Source organism: Saimiri boliviensis, chromosome X (assembly GCF_048565385.1).
Source record: "Saimiri boliviensis isolate mSaiBol1 chromosome X, mSaiBol1.pri, whole genome shotgun sequence".
Taxonomy (NCBI): domain Eukaryota; kingdom Metazoa; phylum Chordata; class Mammalia; order Primates; family Cebidae; genus Saimiri; species Saimiri boliviensis.
In genome coordinates this window covers 18710430-18734021 of record NC_133470.1, presented here as the reverse complement: position 1 = coordinate 18734021, position 23592 = coordinate 18710430, and the positions used below count along the sequence as shown (strand labels likewise).

Genomic DNA, 23592 nt, shown 5'->3' with positions numbered 1-23592 from the left:
CTTTCTCACTCTGATTAATCTTTCTCCTCTGACTTCTTCCCTCCTGGGTAGAATCTGATCTTTTTCAACTTTCAAGACTCTTTTTTAGTTGTTAGCAATTAAGTGATACTTGTGAAATCTATACTTGCAATGTTCTATTCATGGTAAACTTGATCAAGCTCCAAGTAACACACTTTTAAAACATGTTTCACACCACAAAGGATACTTGACAAATGTCTCCACAACCACTGGCAGATCTATGCTTAGAAAGTTGAAACGTGGGATAAAACTGGTGATGCTCACTGAAAAAAAGGAATAATAAATATTATTAATACCAGAGAAGCAATAGCATTATGAATTTTACCATATGTTTGAAAATTGGGCTAGCAGATTAAACTGAGAAAGTCCTTCCTAAACATATGCAGGCCATATACTTCACACATAAAAGCAAATAATACTTCTAGAACATCTAATAAAAACAGCAGAATGAGCTGGGCGAGGTGGCTCAAGCCTGTAATCCCAGCACTTTGGGAGGCCGAGGCGAGTGGATCACGAGGTCAAGAGATCGAGACCATCCTGGTCAACATGGTGAAACCCTGTCTCTACTAAAAATACAAAAAATTAGCTGGGCATGGTGGCACGTGCCTGTAATCCCAGCTACTCAGGAGGCTGAGGCAGGAGAACTGCCTGAACCCAGGAGGCGGAGGTTGCGGTGAGCCGAGATCGCGCCATTGCACTCCAGCCTGGGTAACAAGAGTGAAACTCCGTCTCAAAAAAACAAACAAATAAAAAAAACACAGCAGAATGAAAAAATATGTCCTAGTTTGTACTTCTATTTTGAGGCAAGAGTGAGAAATTTACATTAAGAGTCCTTATCCTTTCAAAGGGGTATAACCTTAAAATCATATTTACTCCTACGATTATGCTACTTAACCTCTTTCAGGTCTGTGTTTTTTTTTCTTTGTTGCCAAAACAAGGATTAAGATGAGGGGATTTAAAGTCTCATCTACTCTGTGGATTCCATAATCCTGTTTTTGTTTAAAACATTTTAAAACTATCATGTAATTAGGTAGAACTCATAGTACACATTTTTTTTTTTTTTTTTTTTTTTTTTGAGATGGAGTTTCGCTCTTGTTACCCAGGCTGGAGTGCAATGGGGCGATCTCGGCTCACCGCAACGTCCGCCTCCTGGGTTCAGGCAATTCTCCTGCCTCAGCCTCCTGAGTAGCTGGGATTACAGGTACGTGCCACCATGCCCAGCTAATTTTTTTGTATTTTTAGTAGAGATGGGGTTTCACCATGTTGACCAGGATGGTCTCGATCTCTTGACCTTGTGATCCACCCAAATCGGCCTCCCAAAGTGCTGGGATTACAGGCTTGAGCCACCGCGCCCGGCATACACATTTCTTAATTACCCCCACTCGGGACATTTCATTTCTTGGGGTTTTATTTAATATTTGCAATCAAACTAATAGATAAGAAAAATGACCTTGGTTGTAGCTCAGGATATGACTATGGAGCAATGAAAGAGTCTTTTAAAGAGTAATATAAAACCCACACATCCATTAACTATGAATGAATAAAGAAAATGTGGTCTACCCATACAAAGAAATATCATTTGGTCTTAAAAAGAAACAAGTACTAATTAATGCCACAACACAGATAAACCTTGAAAACATTAAGCTACATCAAAGAAGCCAGTCATAAAACATTCCATACATATGAAATGTCCAGAACAGGCAAATTTATAGAAACAGAAAGTAGATTACAGATTGCCAAGGGCTGGGGGGTGTTGGAGAGATACAGGGAGTGACTACTTAATGGGTATGGGGTTTCTTTTTGGGGTGACAAAAAAATTCCGCAGCTAGCTCGTGGTGATGATTGCACAACTTAATATATTAAAAACCACTGGGCCAGGCACAGTGGCTCATGCCTATAATCCAAGCACTTTTGGAAGCTGAGAAGGGAGAAATGCTTGAGCTCAGGAGTTGAAACTAGCCTGGATAACATAGTGAGACTCTGTATCTACAAAAAACAAAAATTAGCCCAGCATGGTGGCACCCATCTGTGGTCCCAGCAACTTGGAAGGCTGAGGTGGAAGGATCACTTGAGCCCCAGGGGTGGAGGTTGCAGTGAGCCGAGACTGCACCACTGAATTCCAGCCTGGGCAACAGAGTGAGACTCTGTCTCAAAACAAAACAAAAACAAACCAACAAACAAAACCCCACTGAATTGTACACTTTAATGGGTAAATTGCATGGTAAGCTATTTTAAAAATCTTGTACAACAAAATGAGTTAGACTACATGATCTTTTGCCATAAAGAACTTAGTCCAACACTTAGTCAGATGATGCTGCCACTACTAAGATGATTATGCTGGCCCAGTTTTGAAAGTATATTCATATGAAAGTCACATGTCATACATAAATTACTTTATACTTACATCCCATGCATCCTGTCATTCTCTATGGTATGTTGCTTTTGCCACTGTTTTGGGGAGCTTGGATAAATTTAATAAACTCTCAGAGGACACCTGAGAGATCACCTACTTGACCTGGGCGTAAATGGTAGGGAAGGAAAAATATGCCACTCTCCATAGGCAGGCATGGATTCAGCTCCATCTTACTAATAAGTTCTGATTATCTTCCTACTGCAAAATTTTCACTTAATGCTTAAGAGCAAGTTAACAAGACTTTGATAAATGATCAAATTTATAATAATGTGTTAATGCAAGGATTGGTAGTAAGTTTCTACCACTGAGATTATATGTGATCTTAATGATTTTCTAAGGGTCTACCACAAAAGTACTCACCTGTGTAGTGAAGATGCAGAGGATGTCCTACGTATAACATATCAATTTGAGGTGGGTGTTTCACTTTTATTAAGCGAGTGTGAGTTTCCAAAGAAGGTATTATACAGAAATTTGAACTTGAGCTTTTTTCACAGTCTTTGTTGGTTCTACAAACCTGGGTCGCTTCAACTGCTTTCCGGGCAGGAAGACATGTATGCTATAAATAAAATATTAATCAGTCAATATTTGAAATGATTTATTAAGAAAAACCTAAGTGACATTCCTTAAATGTCTTTCATGCACCTAGCATATCAGGAATGAGGTTCATATAAAAGAAATGCCATCTATGTGCACCTACTATAAAATAGATTCAAGTACCCCACTTGGGCAAAATAAGATATTATCACTATAAATTTTTAAAGATTTTCAGATGAAATGTGACATGTGAAATGTAGAGATTTTAATAGAATGATACAAATAGAGCAAAAGAGAGAAATTTCCAGATTCCATTTTAGCTGTATATGCTTATTTTGTAGTAATTATATCAGACAAGCAAGACTGTTTCAGGGACAACTTACCAAACGCTTATTAAAATTATTTCTGTAGGAGAAGCACACATCTGTGAGGCTGTGATTGTTACAGCATTCGGTTGAACCATCTAGCCGTTTGTATGCTGAAGAGAAATATACTGTTTATCAGAGTCTCTTACATAAAAGTTTAACAAAAAATGCCTTTAAGACAAAAAGAATAAGTAAAATGGCATATGAATTTAGAAGCAACTGTACAATTTAGAGTTCAGCTTGAGGGCTACTTGCTGCAGTTTGATTTTATATTACCAAAAGAGATCCATTCAATTTTAAATCAAGAGGCAGCAGTTACCCTAGGCTAGTTGTCCTCATATAAACTGGCCTACCCATAAAGCTGAAGTCGCAGTGTCTCAGTAGGTTTCACAATAATAAGTCCTGCTGGTCAGGCACAAACATTTAATGAACTGCTATTATGTGCCTGAATACTGATGACCCCACATTACCTTGGAAGCCCTACACTGTGGTAGTGGTAAACGGAGTGGGGGAGAGGATGCCTAAGACATCCCCATTCTATTGAAATACCGATTTTATCCCCAGGCTTACTTCGGGGCTCTCCCTAGAGAACCAGGGATGCCCAATTTGATCCATAGATGTGCACATATCTGCCTGTACACCAGTAATCCAGTTACCATTTTTGGAAGACAACAGCAATGGGGCAACTGTTCATTCCCTTTATTTACTGAGACAGAGTCTCGCTCTGTTGCCACTGTTCTATTGATTGATTGAGTGAGTGAGTGAGTGAGTGAGACAGAGTCTCGCTCTGTCACCCAGGCTGGAGTACAGTGGTGCAATATCTGCTCACTGCAAACTCTGCCTCCAGGCTTAAGCAATTCTCCTGCCTCAGCCTCCCGAGCAGCTGGGATTACAGGCATGCACCACTCCACCCGGCTAATTTTTGTATTTTTAGTAGAGACAGGGTTTCACCATGTTGGTCAGGCTGGTCTAGAACTCATGACCTCAAATGATCAGCCCACCTCGGCCTCTGAAAGTGCTGGAATTACAGGCGTGAGCTACTGTGGCTGGCCTATATATTTATTTTTTTAAAGTTCTTTGGTGGACTGCTTTACTGGCATTAGGAGCAGAATAAGGAATCTAAGTCACTTATATATATAAGTGGGACAAAAAATGGTTTCATGTATTTATTTGGGAATGTTTGCTGCATTCCAACACATCAAACTGGTAAAGTGTAAACCGATGAGTGGCAAGGACCAATTAAATTTGAACCTTGAATATAAACTACCATACTCGGATGTGCTGATGAAAATAGACTCATGAGTCAAATTATCCATTTCTCAGTACTACAAAAAGCTTTTCTATTACAAGAGTGCCTTCAGGAGCACTTTAGCATGAAAGTGTTAGTGATATGCAATGTAATTTTAATTTTATAAAGATTTCGTATTTCAGCCAAAAGCTTTTGCTTATTTTAAAATAGTTTTTTGTTTTTGTTTTACTCTATTGTTTGAGGAAGACATCTTTGTATTGGTTATACTGGATTTCCTCTAGCAATATGCTGTCACTCTCTCTCCTTGGCCAAAACATAGCAAAGAACCAAACAGAGGCAAAGGAAACTAACTGATGATTGGCTGCATGGGTAATTTTGTTTTCTTTCTTTTTTGGAGACAGAGTCTCACTCTGTCGCCCAGTCTGGAATACAGTGGCGTGACCTTGGCTCACTGCGACCTCCGCCTCCTGCTTAAGTGATTCTCCTGCCTCAGCCTCCTGAGTAGCTGGGATTACAGGCACGCACCACCACGTCCAGCTAATTTTTTAATATTTTTAGTAGCCATGGGGTTTCACCATGTTAGCCAGGCTGGTCTTGAACTCCTAGCCTCAAGTGATCCACCCACCTTGGCCTCCCAAAGTACTGTGATTACAGGCATGAGCCACTGCACCTGGCCTGTTCTGTTTTCTTATCATAACTGAATGGGTATTTAATTTTGAGTGAGGAGTATTTAAAATTAAATTAAAGCAGACCATGAGCATCTAATGGCACAGACAAACCCTAGCCTATAATCATTTGTCAGCCCTAATGATAAAGTTTAAGGTAAACAGTTGTTCAGGAATTTTTTTTAGAAAAATCAATCCAAGCTAAAACCCTCAGTGTTCTCTTTGATCAGATTGCCAGGTCCCATGGATTTTTACCTCCTCCTCATTTTTCTCCTTATCTATTCCCACTTGAGTACAGACTAATTCCTTCTCACCTAACCCATCTAAACAGACCTGTAACAAGTCTGTTTGCTCTCTACCTAGCTACCACATGCAACTGTGTCCTACATGCTAAATGCTTCAGATTAAACTTCCAATATGTAACTCCAAGAATGTAATTTCCTTAATCCAAAGCTTTAGACTCTGCATTGTTCCCAAATAAGGTCTAAAATTCATAGCCTAAAACTTAAGCTACTTTTTTTTTTTTTTACTACCTTATCTCATATGATTCTCTTGCTAAATTGAATTACTGGCAGTTCCTTGACCACCTTCTATTCGATGGTGCTGAGGTCCATGTCCATCTTGACCTCCTAAAAGTAAACTCACTGTTGACAGCCAGTTCAAGGGCTGATGCTGTGAAACCTGCCTTCATCTTCTCAGTCAAGACTGTCATTTCCCAATATTGCCTGTCATTACTTCAACTTCATCTTGTATTGTAATAATGTGGGTATGGTCTGTTTTTCTGACTAAACTGTGAGCTCCTTGAGGGAAAGGTTTCTCAGTGACTTTTATAAGGTGGATTACTCAATATACATTGAACACATAAATGATGTTCTATGCCACTTGCCTTTGTACCAGTAATGATCTTAAAATGTTTACAGCTGATGCTTAATTACTAACTTTTCTTAGAGGACTGGGTATAATACGGAATTGGAAGTCAAGAATTTATTATTGCTATTGGTATAGCATGTTTGGTAATATAAATGCTTAAATGGGCCAAGCAGGTACCAAATAAATAAGTGGATCATATGAAAAACAAACAAACAAACAAACAAAAAAAAAAAAACGAGGTGGGTACTGTGATGAACTAGAAATCACATTTCTGTTCTAGGGGGATTAGCAGCCAGGCCACTCAATCTGGGGCCCAGAATCGACAGATTTTCCATTTTGTTCCAACAGAAACCAGAAATCTGGACCTTCATACGAAGTCTGTTGAAGTTTAAACACTGGCAGCCAATGAAAAAATAAAAAACACTGAGCAAGCCAAAGCAAATACATCTGCTAAGACTGGATTTGGCCTGGAGGCTACCAACAATTTGAAATCTCTGGTTTAGGGCTGCTTCTTGTGGCATTTGTTTTAAGCAAAACAGAAATCCATGGCTGTGGCCTCCATGGCAAGATTAAGTACCTCCTGAAATACAGAATTTCCCAATAAAGAGTTAAATATTTTGTTTCCATGTGAGAAGTGTACTTAATATTTCTCTATTGATATTTTAAAAAGTTGTAGACTTAAACATATTTAATTTTAGAATCTTTTCTACCGTGTCACATAAAGAACAAGTTACTTAACCAGTTTCTGTGACTAGATTCTTAATCTATAAGATGGGGGGGTGTGACACAGATAACTTTTACTTTCACGTACTTTTATCAATTATGAGAGGCCAATAAAATTACAATTCTACTTTGGAAGGAGTATTCAGGATTGCAATAGGATGTCCCAAGGAGAATTTTTGGGTTCAATTTAACTCTGGAAGATTAGAATTGTCCCTTAAATATCTCCAGTAGGGGAGACAATCAGAAAAATTAAAGGCCAGAAAAGTTTCATAATTTTACTACAGGGAGAACTTGTATAGTATATTGTGAATGTACCCTAAGATGAGCCCTAGGATAGTCACAGAAATAGTCCAGTCTACAAAGAATGGTCTAGACCAGACGAGACTGTGGAATAAAGCTGGAGAGAAGAGATTTTTTTCAATCTCCAGTTCACAGTGTCTACCACTCTCTATATCTCTAATATGAACTGAACAATTTTCCCTAGCTTGTTACATATATAACACACAGCTAGGGCTCCAAGGCAGGGAACCAAGCTTGTTTATTCTTATATCTATTGCTGACTTTATGCTATCATTGCCTAGTAACAAGTAGTTACACACACACACACACACACACACACACACACACACACACACGGCTAGGTGCAGTGGCTCACACCTGTAATCCTAGCCCTTTGGAAGGCTGAGGCAGGAGGATCACCTGAGGTCAGGAGTTCAAGAACAGCCTGGCCAACATGGTGAAACCCTGTCTCTACTAAAAAATACAAAAAAAAAAAAACACAAAAAAACAAATAGCCAAGTGTGGGGGTGCGCCTGTAATCCCAGCTACTTGGGAGGCTGAAACATGAGAATCACATGAACCCAGGAGGCAAAGGTTGCTGTGGGCCGAGATCACAGCACTGCACTCCGGCCTGGGTGACAGAGACAGACTTTGTCTCAAAAATAAATAAATACATATACACACGGACACACGCGCGCGCGCGCGCACACACACACACACACACACATATACACACTCTTACTCTTCAATTTAGGACAGTAAAGAAATCTTGAACCATCATTTGATGCCTATAATGACAAAAAAAGCCTTTTTTATTTTCAAATATTAGGGCAATTTGGACATAAAAACAATCTGAGTACTCAAAGTTTGTTGAAAAGATTCGCAGAGTTTTCCTTTTATTATCTTAAACTGGGTCAAAAAGGGTCTTCTCTCACTTCAGTTAAAGATATGTAAGACAGTTTAATATTTCTGTTGCCAGGCAGGTAAGGAAATAAACCCTCACCTCCTTTGAATAGGAATGTAAACTCTTCAGGGTAGATGCCTGAGCCTGGGCTCACAGTCTCATTTTAAGCAGCAGTTGCCTTAGCATTCTGTTTTGTGTACCTTAAAATGTAGTTCAAATGCTGGACTTGCTAAGGACAGCTTTTCTTACTCAATGCTTTTATCAAAAAGGAATTTAGCTTTATGCATACATGAAATGAGGAGTACCTCTCTCAAAATAAAGAGAGAAGATGCAAAGTACTTGTTAGGAAAACAGTCCCCCAAAAGAGCCATGCTAGTTATTGTCTGTAACTTTCAGTTCTATTTAAATCACGGAGTAGCCTATGGACAGTCAGGAATCCTAAAAGCAGAGGCTTCAGTATGATATGGGGGAAGAGTGCATGTTTTCTGTTCTGACCCAGAGTAAGACTAGAGATCTATTCCAGGTGCAAAGGACTCTAAGCCCTCACTCAGTGTCCTTCTTGGAGTTTCCCCAAAAGGCCATTTAATCTTCAAAGAGTTTAAATATAATACTGTATCTGGGAGAGACAGGGTATGAAATAAGAGGCTAGAGATAATTGGTGGAGACAGTTTACAAGCACTTCCAGGGTGTTATCTTTTCAAGGTGGCTTTATTGCTCTGAAGGGGTATACATTCCTAGCATTTAGTTGTATGTACTGAATTCTACTCTAAGCTGAACAAAAATAACTTTTGGATCACTGGACACTTTGCACTACTATATCTGACCATAGCTTTTATTCCTACTTATAATGAAGGATAACAAAATTACCTAGAAACATTTAAAATACCGTCAATCCGTAGCTTTCTTAAATGTCCACGGCCCTAGTGGCTAAGCCAGCCATCAAAATTAATCTAGTATGTTTTTTATAAGGCTAGTCAAGTGATGTTGTGGGAGTAGAGAAGGAACAAAGAATTCTGTAACTAGTTATGATCAATTGATTGTAACAACAAGTGCATTTAGACCAGCCCTAGTATATATTTTAGGTGACATTTACAGACATTAATATTCCTTTAAACTGGCTAAGTATACGTGCTCCATTTTCAAAAGCTTAGAGGCACAATTTATCAGATATAGTAATCATGTAACATAAACATGTATACTGAGACAAAATAGATATTGAAGAATTACTCTCGAGCTGGGAGGCTTGGCAGAAAAAAAATAATTACTTCTGGATTGACTTTAGTGTAGAAAGAGTAATATCTGCTTTAGGTATTTAAACAAATACCTCCAAAATATAGCACATGATCCATAACAGAGAAATACTCAAACAGTTAATAAGAAGAGAATTTCTGAGTATTTCAGGGAAAATTTTTATTTACAGTCTGTCTGACAGGACAAAGATAAAACCTTAAACATCTGAAAATGCAGATATCCTAAGTAAAACAATCCTACTGCAGAGAACTTTAACTAGTGTGTCACTTTGGTTTTTGTAATTTAATACATATTATATTACAAATTTAGAGAAACCAGAAGATAATGATAAAGGACTTAAGAAGTGGGAAATAATGGATCATTTCTTTAAAGAACAACACATTGTGGATTACATATCAACCTTCTGTCATCTTAAAAGTTTTGAGAGATGGTAGGAGGCTCTTGAGAATGGCAAAAATTTATAAATATTTCAACCTTGAAGAATCAGATTGGTCCACTGAACAATCTTAACATCATTAAAACAGAGAACAATAGATACCAAATGCAATATGATGCCACAGGAAGTACCAAGTGCCACTTAGGAAGTGTGTTTGCCAAAAAAAAAAAAAAAAAAAAAAGAATTCTAAATCTAATCAAGGCCATGGACCTAATTAACAGTTTATAGAAAACCAGAAGACATCTGAACAAGTTAATGACATCATGAGGATAAGATATAACCAGAAAAAAAAAAAACAGAATATAGCGAATTCAACAAAACAAATGACTCAGTTTCTTCAACAAAAAAATGACATTTCAAAAACTGGTCAAGGGGAATTGTTACAAATTAAAAGAGTCTTAGAAGACATCCTAACTTAAATCAACTATAATAAAAAGAATTAGAAACAACTGAATACCAACTAGATATCAGAAATTACTGTTACTTTGTTAGGAAGGATAACAGTATTGTTATCCTTCATGTTTAATAAGTCATCATCTGTTAAAGGCAGGCTGAAAGTTTATGGATGAAATAATAGGTTGCCTGGGATGTACTTTAAAATATTTCCCCTAAAAGTGGGCTGCTTAGATGAAAAAATTGGCAAAATGTTAATAATTGCCAAAGCTGGCAGAAGGATACTTGTAGGCTTGTTTATGCTATTCTTGGGACTTTTATGTGTATCTAAACATTTTTGATAATAAAAACATTCTTACAAATGGGTTATATATGGAAGAGTAAATTTTAAAAAGTTTTTTAAAAAATCAGTTCTTACTACTTTGCTTGTGTTGCACACAGTACTTTAGTAAAACTATTCTTGATTATTAGTCTTATTTCCCTACACCAATAGATGTGGACAAGTAACAGGATATTTTTTCACTTAAAGATATAGTCTGTGAGCATAATATCTATTTTCTAACATCTTCAATTTTGTATAAAGCATCTTGTATAAAGAATTGGGAAGCTGATTTTGTATAAAGAATTGAGAAACTGATTTTGCATAAAGAATTGGGAAGCTGATTTTGCATAAAGAATTGGGAAGCTGATTTTTCAGAACTGAAAGAACTCAAAATAAGTTTGGCAGGATCTGAGAAGAAACTTGCTTCAGCTCTGTCATCTGCTGCACAGAGCAACATATCTGACTTCACAGGATATTTTTGGAAGCCAAGATAACTTCCTTAGGATGCATGCCACATAAAATACATAAAATAACTCTACCCCAGATAGATTCAGACATGCCAACATCCACATAGCTACCACTAGAACTTTTTAGGTTTAGGTATTAAGGGAATTTTTAAGAAGTAAGGGAAATTTTTCTAAATCCCAGATAGGTTTTTTTGTTTGCCAAGTTCCTTTTATTTCTTTTAATCTTTCCTTACTGCATGCCTGTGTTGGGCTAACAATATATGAATACAGAATGTTTATGCTTTGATTTTTATACATTTAGTTGTTAACTAACAGTTGTTTATCTGTTCTGACATAAGCTTATGCAAGTAGAACTGGTTCTTATTACTTATATTCCCTTTTTCAGTTATAAAAGTATAAAGTACTATAATATATCTACACACATGCATAAAGATAATATTATATTGGGGATATTTAATTATTGGAATTAGTTAATTAGTTATGATTGACCTTCAATGCTGAATTTTTTTTTTTCTCTGAGACAGAGTCTCACTCTGTGTCCTGATCTCGGCTCACTGTAACCTCGACCCTCCAGGGTCAAGCAATTATCCTGCCTCAGATTCCCGAGTAGCTGGGATTACAGGAGTCCATCACCATGTCCCACTAATTTTTGTATTTTTAGTAGAGATAGGGTTTCACCATGTGGACCAGGCTGGTCATGAACTCTTGACCTCAAGTGATCCGCCCACCTCAGCCTCCGAATGTGCTGGGATTACAGGCGTGAGCCACTGTGCCTGGCTATGATTTAATTTAAGTGTTTTGAAAGCAGAAAGTATTAGAGCTCTAAAAGTCAAATATAATATTATGAAAATAGAAGTTCAACAACAATACATAATAAAGGAAACATACATATTAGCATCCAACTTACCAAGAAAAATGTTGATTAGTTTGAACCTATTTACTTTACTGATTGGCTTTAAAAAGATTAGAACAGAATAAATCTAAAGACATGGTCTAAGGATTAGTGAATGGCAGGTACTGGTGATTGAAGCATTATGTTATATTGAGGAAATATACACACCTCTAACTGGGAAACTTAACTGCTGTAAAGTTGATGCACTTATACAGTAACCAATTTGGGGCTCATAGGCGATGGTATCTAAACATTCATTCCAATCTTGCACATTAGTAACAGGACAATCCTGTAGATGGGTGACAAGGTCTCCCACAAAAAGGCCTCTGGGTCCAATGGCAGGAGAGTCCTTGGGAAGAGGGTAAAACCAAATCAGATAATACATGAAGACAAGCTATGATTAATCTTAGCAAATAATAAAGACCCTGAGTTAATTAAGTAGAATATTTTAAATGCAGAAAATAATCCAGCTTTGAATTCAAGACAGAGTCCTACAAAATTAAAATAAAACTCAATAATTATAGTTGCCTTTCCCAAATTCTCTAAGATCTTGATTTTTTTTTATAATAGAAAAAAAAAAAAACTGACTTGCTTGCTGACTGTTAAGACTAAAATGATAAAATTTTTTTCCCAAACTGCTAATTAAAATTTTTTTTGGTGAAAGTATCGTTAGACTGCCTTTCCTTTCCTATATCCTTAACACATAAAACAGTAAGACAAGTCCTTACATATCCCGAATATGCACACAATATCATCAGTAAAAGGTATATATAAGCCAATTGCTCACAAAGGTAATTTTCCTCTTCCTAATGTCTGAACAGAAGATTGATACCATCATAGCAGTTACTGTCTAAGGGACTGAAATACAGAGTTGAAGACATTAACTTAAACCCCTATGAAATGTTACAGCTAGATGGCCTGGTTTCATCTTTCTTACTACTTAGGAGGCATAAAAACATTTGACTCAAAAGTAGAGATATAAAAATAAACGGTAAAGGTAAATTATGCATTTTACTAATAAACTACAGGTAGAAAATCGTGATACGATCTTTGTAAGTACAGTATCAGGACAAAAACAATTTTCATGAAACTTTAAAAATGCAATGTGTTTCCCAACATTGTTAGATTGAAAGGATTACAGTAATTTCTTCAGAAGAAACTGAGTATTTTATATATGAGGAGATCTTGAATAAAATTTCCCGATTAAATGCTAAGTATTACACCACAACATCTGATGAAGGAATGCCCTGAGCAATCCATTATTTACCTCGGCAACTTCAGTGATGAGCACCCCAACTCCAGTGTAGTAAAATGGTAAGAGAATTACTGGGAGGAGAACAAGAGCTAAAATACCCAAGAGCGCAAGGACAAAATTATGCCAGATACCTGGAAAGAGAAAGAAAAAAGCAGTAAGCATAACCAGGGGCAGGAATGATATAAGCAGCTCGACCTCACAACACTTGGGCATTCTGATAAATTAAGAAAGTGATCAGAAGAAGCAATGAGGCAAAAATATCTGCTTATTAGTAGAGCAGACAGATGTTCAATTAGAAGTCACTTTCATTTCAGACATTGAAATCTAAAACAGGCATGTTAATACCACACTAGGAAGTCTACATGCTGATATGATTCGATACTGACAGAATTAACTATACCCCCTTTTTAGAAAATGAATATATCACTACTGAAACATATTTGTGATCTTTGAAAGAAATCTCTAATATATTCAAATTAAAAAAAATTGTTGCTAAACGGGTACAGAAACTCAAATGGCATTTGGCAAAAGGAGGTTGTTTTAAGAAACTATTATGCAGAATAATACTGGTGGAACAAACCGAGCATGTATTTTACATCATGTCACAGAGTAGAAAGCAACAAATCATAAGAAAACTGTTATTTAAAAAAAAAAACCCTAAAATTTATGAAGTCAAATTCATGAATCTTTTCCATTATATATTCAACCTTTGCAGCTATGCAAAGGAAGACTTTCTCACTCTTAACATTATGTAAGTAATCACTCTTTTTGTGGGGAAGGATGATTTTAAATAGTTTTACTTTTACATTTAAATATTTTACCATTTGGAATTTATTTTTGTGTATGGTGTGACTGATAAATGTAATTAATTTTATTCAAATGTTTAGCTAATAATTACTGAGTAATGCATTCTTTCCCTACTAAATTAAATCAACTTTTAATTTACACTATATTTTCATCTATTCTTTGGCTTGCTTCTGCATTTTCCATTCTTTTCCACTATTCCCGTGACAATAAAGCTGCTGCTAGTAGTTAATATTTCAGTATTTAGTAAATAAATACTTCCAATTTGTTTATTTTCATTACTTCCCTCTTAACCTTTCTGATAAATTTGAGAATCCTTTTGACAACCACCAAATATTATTCAAATTAGAATTTCTTTTTCTTTTTCTTTTTCTTTTTTCTTTTTGAGACAGAGTCTCGCCCTGTTGCCCAGTGGCACAATCTCAGTTCCCTGCAACCTCTGCCTCAGCCTCCTGAGTAGCTGGGACTGCAGGTGCCTGCCACCATGCCTGGCTAATTTTTTCGTATTTTTAGTAGAGACAGGGTTTCACCATGTTGGCCAGGCTGGTCCTGAACTCCTGACCTCAGGTAATCTGCCTGCCTCAGCCTCCCAAAGTGCTAGGATTACAGGTGTGAGCCATCGCACCCGTCCCAAATTAGGATTTCTAATGTCACTACAAAGACTGCAATAACTAGGAGTAAATCCACACTTTTACATTTCTGACATAGGAACATGGCATCTCTGTTTACTCAAAACTTCTACGTCTCTCAGTACAGATTTGTATTTTCTCTAAATCCACAACAGTAGGTCTTAGATGGAAGTGAGGACCGCCTTTATTCTGGTTTATATACCAAGCAGTGAGACTGGGGCAACAGTAGAAAAGTCAGAATACGGGTGACTCAGGTTTTAAAAATATCATGGGGCTGGGCAGAGCGGCTCACATCTGTAATCCCAGCACTTTGGGAGGCCAAGGTGGGAAGATCACTTGAGACCAGGAGTTTAAGACCAGCCTAGGTGACAGAGCAAAACTCTGTCTCAAAAAAAAAAAAAAAAAAAAAATACCATGGGTCAAGGGAGAAGGAAATCTATGGTTGTGATCAAGGCAGCAAGGTACTCATAGTGATTATTATTAAGTAGGGGCTAATGGTTACCTTAATTGAGCCCTACTTATGCTTAGTGTGGTTTGCAATTAAAAAGGAAACACAAGTACCTTAATTCTCTAACACACAGAAATGATTTACAGGTCACCAGATGACTGAATAAGTAAAATAACAACTCATTATTCCTTGAATAACCCAGAGTAGTGATAGCTGAAAGAATGTAAATTATCAACTTGGCAAGGCTTACACTGTGTTCTAAGTTTAAATTCCAGCTTACTATAATCACAACATCACTTTTACAGTCACCAGTGTTTTTTACTTTGCCCTCAAATAAACTTACAATGGGCTAATATAAATAAGAACACAGTTTTCAATATTTAAGAAGGATTTAAAAACATTTAAGTATGAAACCAGAAAGGTCAAATTTTACTTCCAGTATTTAAAGAGATTTTTAGCAACAAAGAATAGAGGATTTTTTTTTTTTTTTAACACAGAGTCTTGCTCTTGTTGCCCAGGCTCGAGTACGGTGGTACAATCTTGGCTCACTGCAACCTCTGCCTCCTGGGTTCAAGCAATTCTCATGTCTCAGCCTCCCGAGTAGCTAGGATTATAGGTGCCCGCCACCACCCCCAGCTAATTTTTGTATTTTTAGTAGAGATGGGGTTTCACGGTGTTGGCCAGGCTGGTCTCCAACTCCCGACCTCGTGATCTGCCCGCCTCAGCCTCTCAGAGTGCTATGGATTACAACCATGAACTACTGTGCCTGGCTGAGAATTTTTTTTTTTTTTTTTTGAGACGGAGTTTCGCTCTTGTTACCCAGGCTGGAGTGCAATGGCGCGATCTCGGCTCACCGCAACCTACGCCTCCTGGGTTCAGGCAATTCTCCTGCCTCAGCCTCCTGAGTAGCTGGGATTACAGGCACGCACCACCATGCCCAGCTAATTTTTTGTATTTTCAGTAGAGACGGGGTTTCACCATGTTGACCAGGATGGTCTCGATCTTTTGACCTTGTGATCCACCCGCCTCAGCCTCCCAAAGTGCTGGGATTACAGGCTTGAGCCACCACGCCCGGCCGAGAATTTTTTTTTTTTTTGAGACGGAGTTTCGCTCTCGTTACCCAGGCTGGAGTGCAATGGCACGATCTCGGCTCACCGCAATCTCCGCCTCCTGGGTTCAGGCAATTCTCCTGCCTCAGCCTCCTGAGTAGCTGGGATTACAGGCACGCGCCACCATGCCCAGCTAATTTTTTGTATTTTTAGTAGAGACAGGGTTTCACCATGTTGACCAGGATGGTCTCGATCTCTCGACCTCGTGATCCACCTGCCTCGGCCTCCCAAAGTGCTGGGATTACAGGCTTGAGCCACCGCGCCCGGCCTTTTTTTTTTTTTTTTTTTTTTTAAGCTATCTACTCTTCACTTGGGACCAGACAGCAGGTATTGTTTAATGCCTCTTCTAAAAATGCTTTATACCAAAATTCAAAATTTAAACACTTTCATTTAGTATCCCATCTCATCTCTCTTTTTTCTCCACCAAATCTCAGACATATGTTTAGCGGCTTTTTCTTTTCAAAATAAGTATGTATTTCATTGTTTTTTTTTTTAAGAAGAAATAGCCCGGTGTGGTAGCTCATGCCTGTAATGCTAGCACTTTGGGAGGCCTAGGCAGGTGGATTGCTTGAACCCAGGAGTTCGAGACCAGCCTGGGCAACATGGCAAGACCTGCCTCTCTACAAAAAGTGCAAAAACTAGCTGGGTGTGATGGTGCATGCCTGTGGTGCCAGTTACTTGGGAGACTGAGATGTGGGAGGATCACTTGAACTCAGGAGGTCAAGGCTACAGTGAGCCATGATTGTACCACTGCACTCCAGCCTGGGTGACAGAGTGATACCTGTCTCTGAAAAAAAAAAAGAAAGAAAGAAAGAAAGAAAGAAAAAAAAAAAAAGTAAAAAACTATTACATATGCAACTTATTTTATTTTTGAGACAGGGTTCTCACTTTGCCATCCCACCAGGCTGGAGTGCAGTGGTGCGATCTTGGCTCACTGCAACCTCTAATCCCAGGCTCGGGTCATCCTCCTACCTCAGCTTCCTGAGAGGCTGAGACCACAGGCGTGCACCACCACGCCCAGCTAAGTTTTTGTATTTTTAGTAGAGACAGAGTCTTGCTATGATGCCTCGGCTGGTCTCAAACTCCTAAGTTCAAGTGACCTGCCTGCCTCAGCCTCCCAAAGTGTTGGGATTATGTCGGGGGAAGATCCTGTGGGAGACTCTATAAGTGCCGAGGCAAGGGTCTGAAGCCTCAGCCTGTTCCCATATGAATATAGAACTAAAAAAGAATTAGAGATATAGTTACCTAGTTATTATATATATAATCATGAATAATCACATATTCATATATAATCACAGAAATATATATACATACTCAATATAATCTTTTAATCTTACCAATGATTATTGGGTTATGAAGCATGGAACTGAGGTGACAATGTGAACAAAGTGATCCTAAGGCAAGATGTTCTAAGCCCTCTGTCACGCCCGCATAAAGGCTGCTGAAAGGCCCCTCAGTTGTGCAGCAGCGCCAGAGCTGGGAAAGCGCCTGCTGCTTAGCCAGCTAGGGAAGGAGACGTCCAAAATGTCCGAGACGTCTTCCTCAGGGAAGTTAGGAGAAAACTCCGCTTCTCCATGCTCTTGTGGTAGGTCTGACAGCTGTCAGGTACACCAGCAGACATCCAGGGGCTTAACTGTCTCTATGTGATGCTGTGCTTCAGTGGTCACGTTCCATGTCCACTCTTGTGCTCCGCTTCTGCACCTGGTTACTCTTTTTCTTAGAACATAAACCAAGTCTTTGTGCTTTCTTGACAAGTATTAAGAAAAGTGCTGATGCATTAGGTTTTCTCCTTGCCTCGGCTACTTGAAAGACCTGGGCCCCCTATCTCCAAGACACGTGATTTACCCGACCCTATCAGTGACCACCATTATCTTACCCTACTTACCCTGCCCACTGCTTTGTACTCAATAAAAGTCAGAGTGTCCAGGCACTCTGGGCCACTGCCAGACTCCATGCCCAAACTTTGTTTTCTCTTTCTCAGTGTCTTATGTCTTTTATTTCCACAGTTTCTCATCTCCACACCTGTAGAGAGGGGCTCACAGGACCCTGTAGGGCTAGACTCTACAGGATTACAAGCGTGAGTCACTGTACCTGGTCTACATATAGGCAACTATTTAAAAGTAGCATTATAAAACTAGATTTATTGGGAGGCCAAGGTGGTGGATCACCTGAGGTCAGGAGTTCGAGACTAGCCTGGCCAACGTGGTGAAACCCTGTCTCCACTAAAAATACAAAAAAAAATTAGCTGGGTGTGGTGGCAAGCGCCTGTAAACCCAGCTACTTGGGAGGCTGAGGCAGAAGAATCACTTGAACCCAGGAAGCGGAGGTTGCAGTAAGCCGAGATCATGCCATTGCACTCCGGCCTGGGCAACAAGAGAAAAATTGCGTCTCAAAAAAACAAAACAAACAAAAAACCCCCCAAAACCCTACATTTAAATAATGCCCTGAACTTTTTACATGGAAGTGGGAAGACATTTTAGAAGCAATGAAATTATATTCCTAAATTTAAAACCAATAAAGTAGGGCTGGGCACAGTGGGCTCACACCTGTAATCTTAGCACTTTGGGAGGCCAAGACAGGCAGATCATGAGGTCAGGAGTTTGAAACCAGCCTGGCCAACATAGTGAAACCCCATCTCTACTAAAAACATAAAAAATTAGCCAGGCACGGTGGTGGGCGCCTGTAACCCCAGCCACTTGGGAGGCTGAGGCAGGAGAATTGCTTGAACCCGGGGGGCTGAGATTGCGCCATTCCACTCTAGCCTGGGCAACAGAGTGAGACTCCGTCTCAAATAAAAAAAAAAACCAATAAAGTAGGAAGAGGGTATATGTGTATTTCTCTCTCCCTCTAAATATATAATTTATGTACATCCCTAAACTTTGGAGAACACACAGGTTTCCCATGTTGTCTTCCACTTTTATGGCTGCACGAGGGTGAGCTTACAGCTCAACAAACATTTAGCAGGGAATAAGATACTAAACTCTTCTTATTACATACAAGTCCAAATCTTTGAATTTGTCCATCTTGACTTCAGGGCAAGATAAGCATCTCCTTCCCATCCCTAACCTTGCCTGGGAAAGAAAGCAGGGCAGAGCTGTTTAGTTGTCAACTAGGCTGACAACTCACAAATGGGAATTAGAAGTTGATGGGCTACATGATGTTTGGGATAGCAGGACTAGTTAGTTCTATATCAGTTAATAAGCTCTAAAAGAGGTGGGGCTGGGTGCGGTGGTTCATGCCTGTAATCCTAGCACTTTGGGAGGCCAAGATGGGTGGATCACTTGAGGTTGGGAGTTCGAGCTCAACCTGACCAACACGGAGAAACCCCATCTCTACTAAAAATATAAAATTAGCTGGGTTGGTGGCACATGCCTGTAATCCCAGCTACTGGGGAGGCTGAGGCAGGAGAACTGCTTGCACCTGGAAGGTGGATGTTGCAGTGAGCCAAGATTGTACTCCAGACTGGGCAAAAAGAGTGAAATTCCGTCTCAAAAAAAAGGAAAGAGGTGTGTGGACCCTTGGTGGGGATATATAGCCTCCTTTAGTCTTAGTTTTATACATTAGGTACCAATTTTACGGAAAAAAAAGTCTCAGTACATTTTAACCCTAATATGAAATTAATTTAAGTGTTTAATTGGCTTTTAAAAAATTACTAAAAAATACAAGCTGACTATAAAAATTCCAAACAATATAGACATAATAAAAAGTAAAAGTCATCTTTCCTAAATACCATTTCTTTTTTTTTTTTTTTTTTTTTTTTTTTGAGATGGAGTTTAGCTCTTGTTACCCAGGCTGGAGTGCAATGGCGCGATCTCGGCTCACCACAACCTCCGCCTCCTGGATTCAGGCAATTCTCCTGCCTCAGCCTCCTGAGTAGCTGGGATTACAGGCAAGCGCCACCATGCCCAGCTAATTTTTTGTATTTTTAGTAGAGACGGGGTTTCACCATGTTGACCAGGATGGTCTCGATCTCTCGACCTCGTGATCCACCCGCCTCGGCCTCCCAAAGTGCTGGGATTACAGGCTTGAGCCACCGCGCCCGGCCCTAAATACCATTTCTTAACCACCAGCCCTATGACTCACAGTAAACATGCTGTTACCATTTTCCATTTATTACTCAGATTTTCTCCACCCACACCAGCATGTATATGAGTATACATGTGTAATAATTTATTCAAGAGTACAAACCAGCAAGTTTTCTAATAACTTTTTTCAAGACACTTTTATAATTTTTAAATTTTTTTAAATTTAAATTTTTATTATTATTTGAGACAGTCTCACTCTGTTGCCCATGATGGTGTGCAATGGTGTGATCTCAGCTCACTGCAACCTCCGCCTCCAGGGCTCAAACAATTCTCCTGCCTCAGCGTTCTAAGTAGCGGGGACTACAGGTGTGTGCCACCATGCTTGGGAGGTGTTTTTTTTTTTTTTTTGGAGAGACGGATGTTTCACTGTTTTGCTCAAGCTGGTCTTGAACTCCTGAGCTCAAGCCATCCTCCCGCCTCTACCTTCTAAAGTGCTGGGATTACAGGGGTTAGCCATCGCACCAGCTGGTTTTATATACAGACATACAGACATACAGACATACACACACACACACACACACACACACACACACACACACATATATATATTTTATTAATGAGATGGGATTCTCCATGTTGGCCAGACTGGTCTCGAACTCCTGACCTCAGGTGATCCACCCGCCTTGGCCTCCCAAGGTGCTGGGATTACAGGCATGAGCCACTGTACCTGGCCTGGTTTTATATTTTTTAAATTCTTTTTTTCCCCTTAGCATCTTATATACTAACCTATGGCAGAAATGGCTATATGAACTCTGTGGTTTGCTGAAGTCTGCTCTTACCAGTTTGTCAGAGCTAACTGTGCATTTCTTCCTAATTCCTCCTTCAGGAAATGTAGGTTTGCAGTTTGAAACTGACCACAGTGGGACTACTTACACCACAAAAACCAGCAAATGTTACCATCAGAGCTCCCCATCCTAGCCCTCCAGAGACAGATGTTAAACATTCACTTAACACGCCACTAATAACTCCTTCCCCCATACCTAGTCTTCCTTTTTTCGATTGCAGTTTTTATTATGGGGCAGGGCATGGGCACTACTAGTACCAGGATGTGATAAAGACAACCCTGTCCTGTAGGCTGTAATACAGCTGAGATGGAGCTGGATTTAAGTCCATGACACAGAAGCTGCATGTTAGAAATAGCAGAACCTGTGTCCCAAATCAGAGTTATTCCATCAGCACTGAACTACTTACATTTGGAATGTTTTGAGAGTTTATGCCACTTACTTTTAGCTATTAGACCAGCCAGATACTTAGATATCACATGTTACATGTAACATACACATACTGTAAAATGTTCCTTTTTACATTTTTTTTTTTTTTTTTTTGAGATGAAGTCTTGCTCTGTCACCAGGTTGGAGTGCAGTGGCACGATCTCGGCTCACTGCAACTTCCACCTTCTGGGTTCAAGTGATTCTCCTGCCTCAGCCTCCTGAGTAGCTGGGATGACAGGTGAGCATCACCATGCCCAGCTAATTTTTGTATTTTTAGTAGAGATGGGGTTTTACCATGTTGGCCAGGATGGTCTTAATCTCTTGACCTTGTGATCTGCCTGTCTCGGCCTCCCAAAGTGCTGGGATTACAGGTATGAACCACTGCACCCAGCTTTAAATTTTTGAAGTGTTGTAAATTGTTAAATTCTAGAAATAGCCAGACAAAGTATGGTCTAGGACTTATTAGGTAAATGATCTTTTCTATTAGATACAGACACATCATTTAAAAACACCAATGGCATCAAATTATTATACTATATTTTGCTTTTTCATGGATTTTTAAAAAAGAGACAGTCTCGCTCTGTTGCCCAGGTTGGAGTGCAGTGCTGCAATCACAGTTCATGGCAGCCTCAAACTCCCACCTCAGTCTCCTAAAATTTTGGGATTACAGGAGAGAGATCCAAGATGGCCAACTAGCAGCAGCTCAGGATTGCAGCTCCGAGTGAAGGTGCAGGGAGTGACTGGACACCAGACTTCAGACGAATTTTCGTTGCCTATGGACCGGGAGATTCCCAGCAGAGGAGCCCCACGGGTCACCAGTGTGACTCTTTTGGCCGGCGCGGCTGTTTTGCTGGTGTCCCGGCACAGCGGTTCTCAGTGAGGAGTGTGCGAGACTGGGTGCCCTTTTGGTTGGCATTTGGAGCTTTGGGAAGGCAGAGTTGCCCATTCAGCTGACTGAAAAGGGGACTGAAGGCGGGAGCTAGACAGGGAGATTCCTGGGCAGAAAAGTGCCACAAATCTCAGTGCCGCCAGCGCAGTCGCTGCATGCGAAATTGCATAGATCCCAGCACCTTTTCGATGGGCAAGTGGGGCACCTGGGAGAGGACCGACTGTTCAATTAGGAAAAGAAAAAAAGGGGGCTCCAAGGCGGGGAGCCAGGTGATCGGGCTCAGCTGGTCCCACCCCCACAAAAAAAGCAGCAATTGGAAACGCTGACGGTTGAGTTTCACTGCAAGCACAGCTGAGCCCAGGAAGGTCCAGCTCTGAGGGGGAGGGGCATCCGCCAAAGGAAAACAAAGAAACAGAAATAACATCACCACCAACAAGCTGGACAGCCACTCAGAGACCCAATCTGAAAGTCAGCAATTACAAAGATGACAGGTGGATAAATCCACAAAGATGGGAAGAAACCAGTGCAAAAAGGCTGAAAACATCCGAAATCAGAATGCCTCTCCTTCAGGGGATCGCAGCTCTTCATCAGCAAGGGAACAAGGCCTGATGGAGAATGAGTGTGATGAATTTTCAGAATCAGTCTTCAGAAGGTGGATAATAAGAAACTTCTGTGAGCTGAAAGAACATGTTCTAACCCAGTGCAAAGAAACTAAGAACCTTGAAAAAAGGTTTGACAAAATGCTAATGAGAATAGACAATTTAGAGAGGAATATAAGTGAATTAATGGAGCTGAAAAACACAATACGAGAACTTCACGAAGTATGCACAAGTTTTAACAGTCGAATTGATCAGGCAGAAGAAAGGATATCAGAGGTCAAAGACCAACTCAATGAAATAAAACGAGAAGACAAGATTAGAGAAAAAAGGGTAAAAAGGAATGAGCAAAGTCTCCAAGAAATATGGGACTATGTGAAAAGACCTAATCTACGTTTGATAGGTGTACCTGAATGTGACGAAGAGAATGAATCCAAGCTGGAAAATATTCTTCAGGATATTATTCAGGAAAACTTTCCCAACCTAGCAAGGCAGGACAATATTCAACTCCAGGTAATATAGAGAACACCACAAAGATATTCCTCAAGAAGAGCAATCCTGAGGCATATAATCGTCAGATTCACCAGGGTTGAAATGAAGGAGAAAATGCTAAGGGCAGCCAGAGAGAAAGGTCAGGTTATCCACAAAGGGAAGCCTATCAGACTCACAGCAAATCTTTCAGCAGAAACCCTACAAGCCAGAAGAGAGTGGGGGCCAATATTCAACATCCTTGAAGAAAAGAACTTTCAGCCCAGAATTTCATATCCAGTCAAACTAAGCTTCAT

At 39.6% G+C, this 23592-nt stretch overlaps 1 protein-coding gene across 2 annotated transcripts in view; it reads right to left on the bottom strand.

Annotated features, from left to right (window-relative positions):
- The window catches only part of MBTPS2 (membrane bound transcription factor peptidase, site 2), a 109659-nt gene that overhangs the window by 62416 nt on the left and 23651 nt on the right, over nt 1–23592 (bottom strand). For both annotated transcript variants that reach the window (XM_010334866.3, XM_003924099.4), the window contains exons 6-10: nt 13049–13167; nt 11950–12130; nt 3349–3443; nt 2792–2987; nt 206–281 (exon numbers count right to left, since the gene is read on the bottom strand). In XM_010334866.3, coding sequence (XP_010333168.2) covers nt 206–281; nt 2792–2987; nt 3349–3443; nt 11950–12130; nt 13049–13167 — 667 coding nt within the window. The remainder of the gene's footprint in view (nt 1–205; nt 282–2791; nt 2988–3348; nt 3444–11949; nt 12131–13048; nt 13168–23592) is intronic.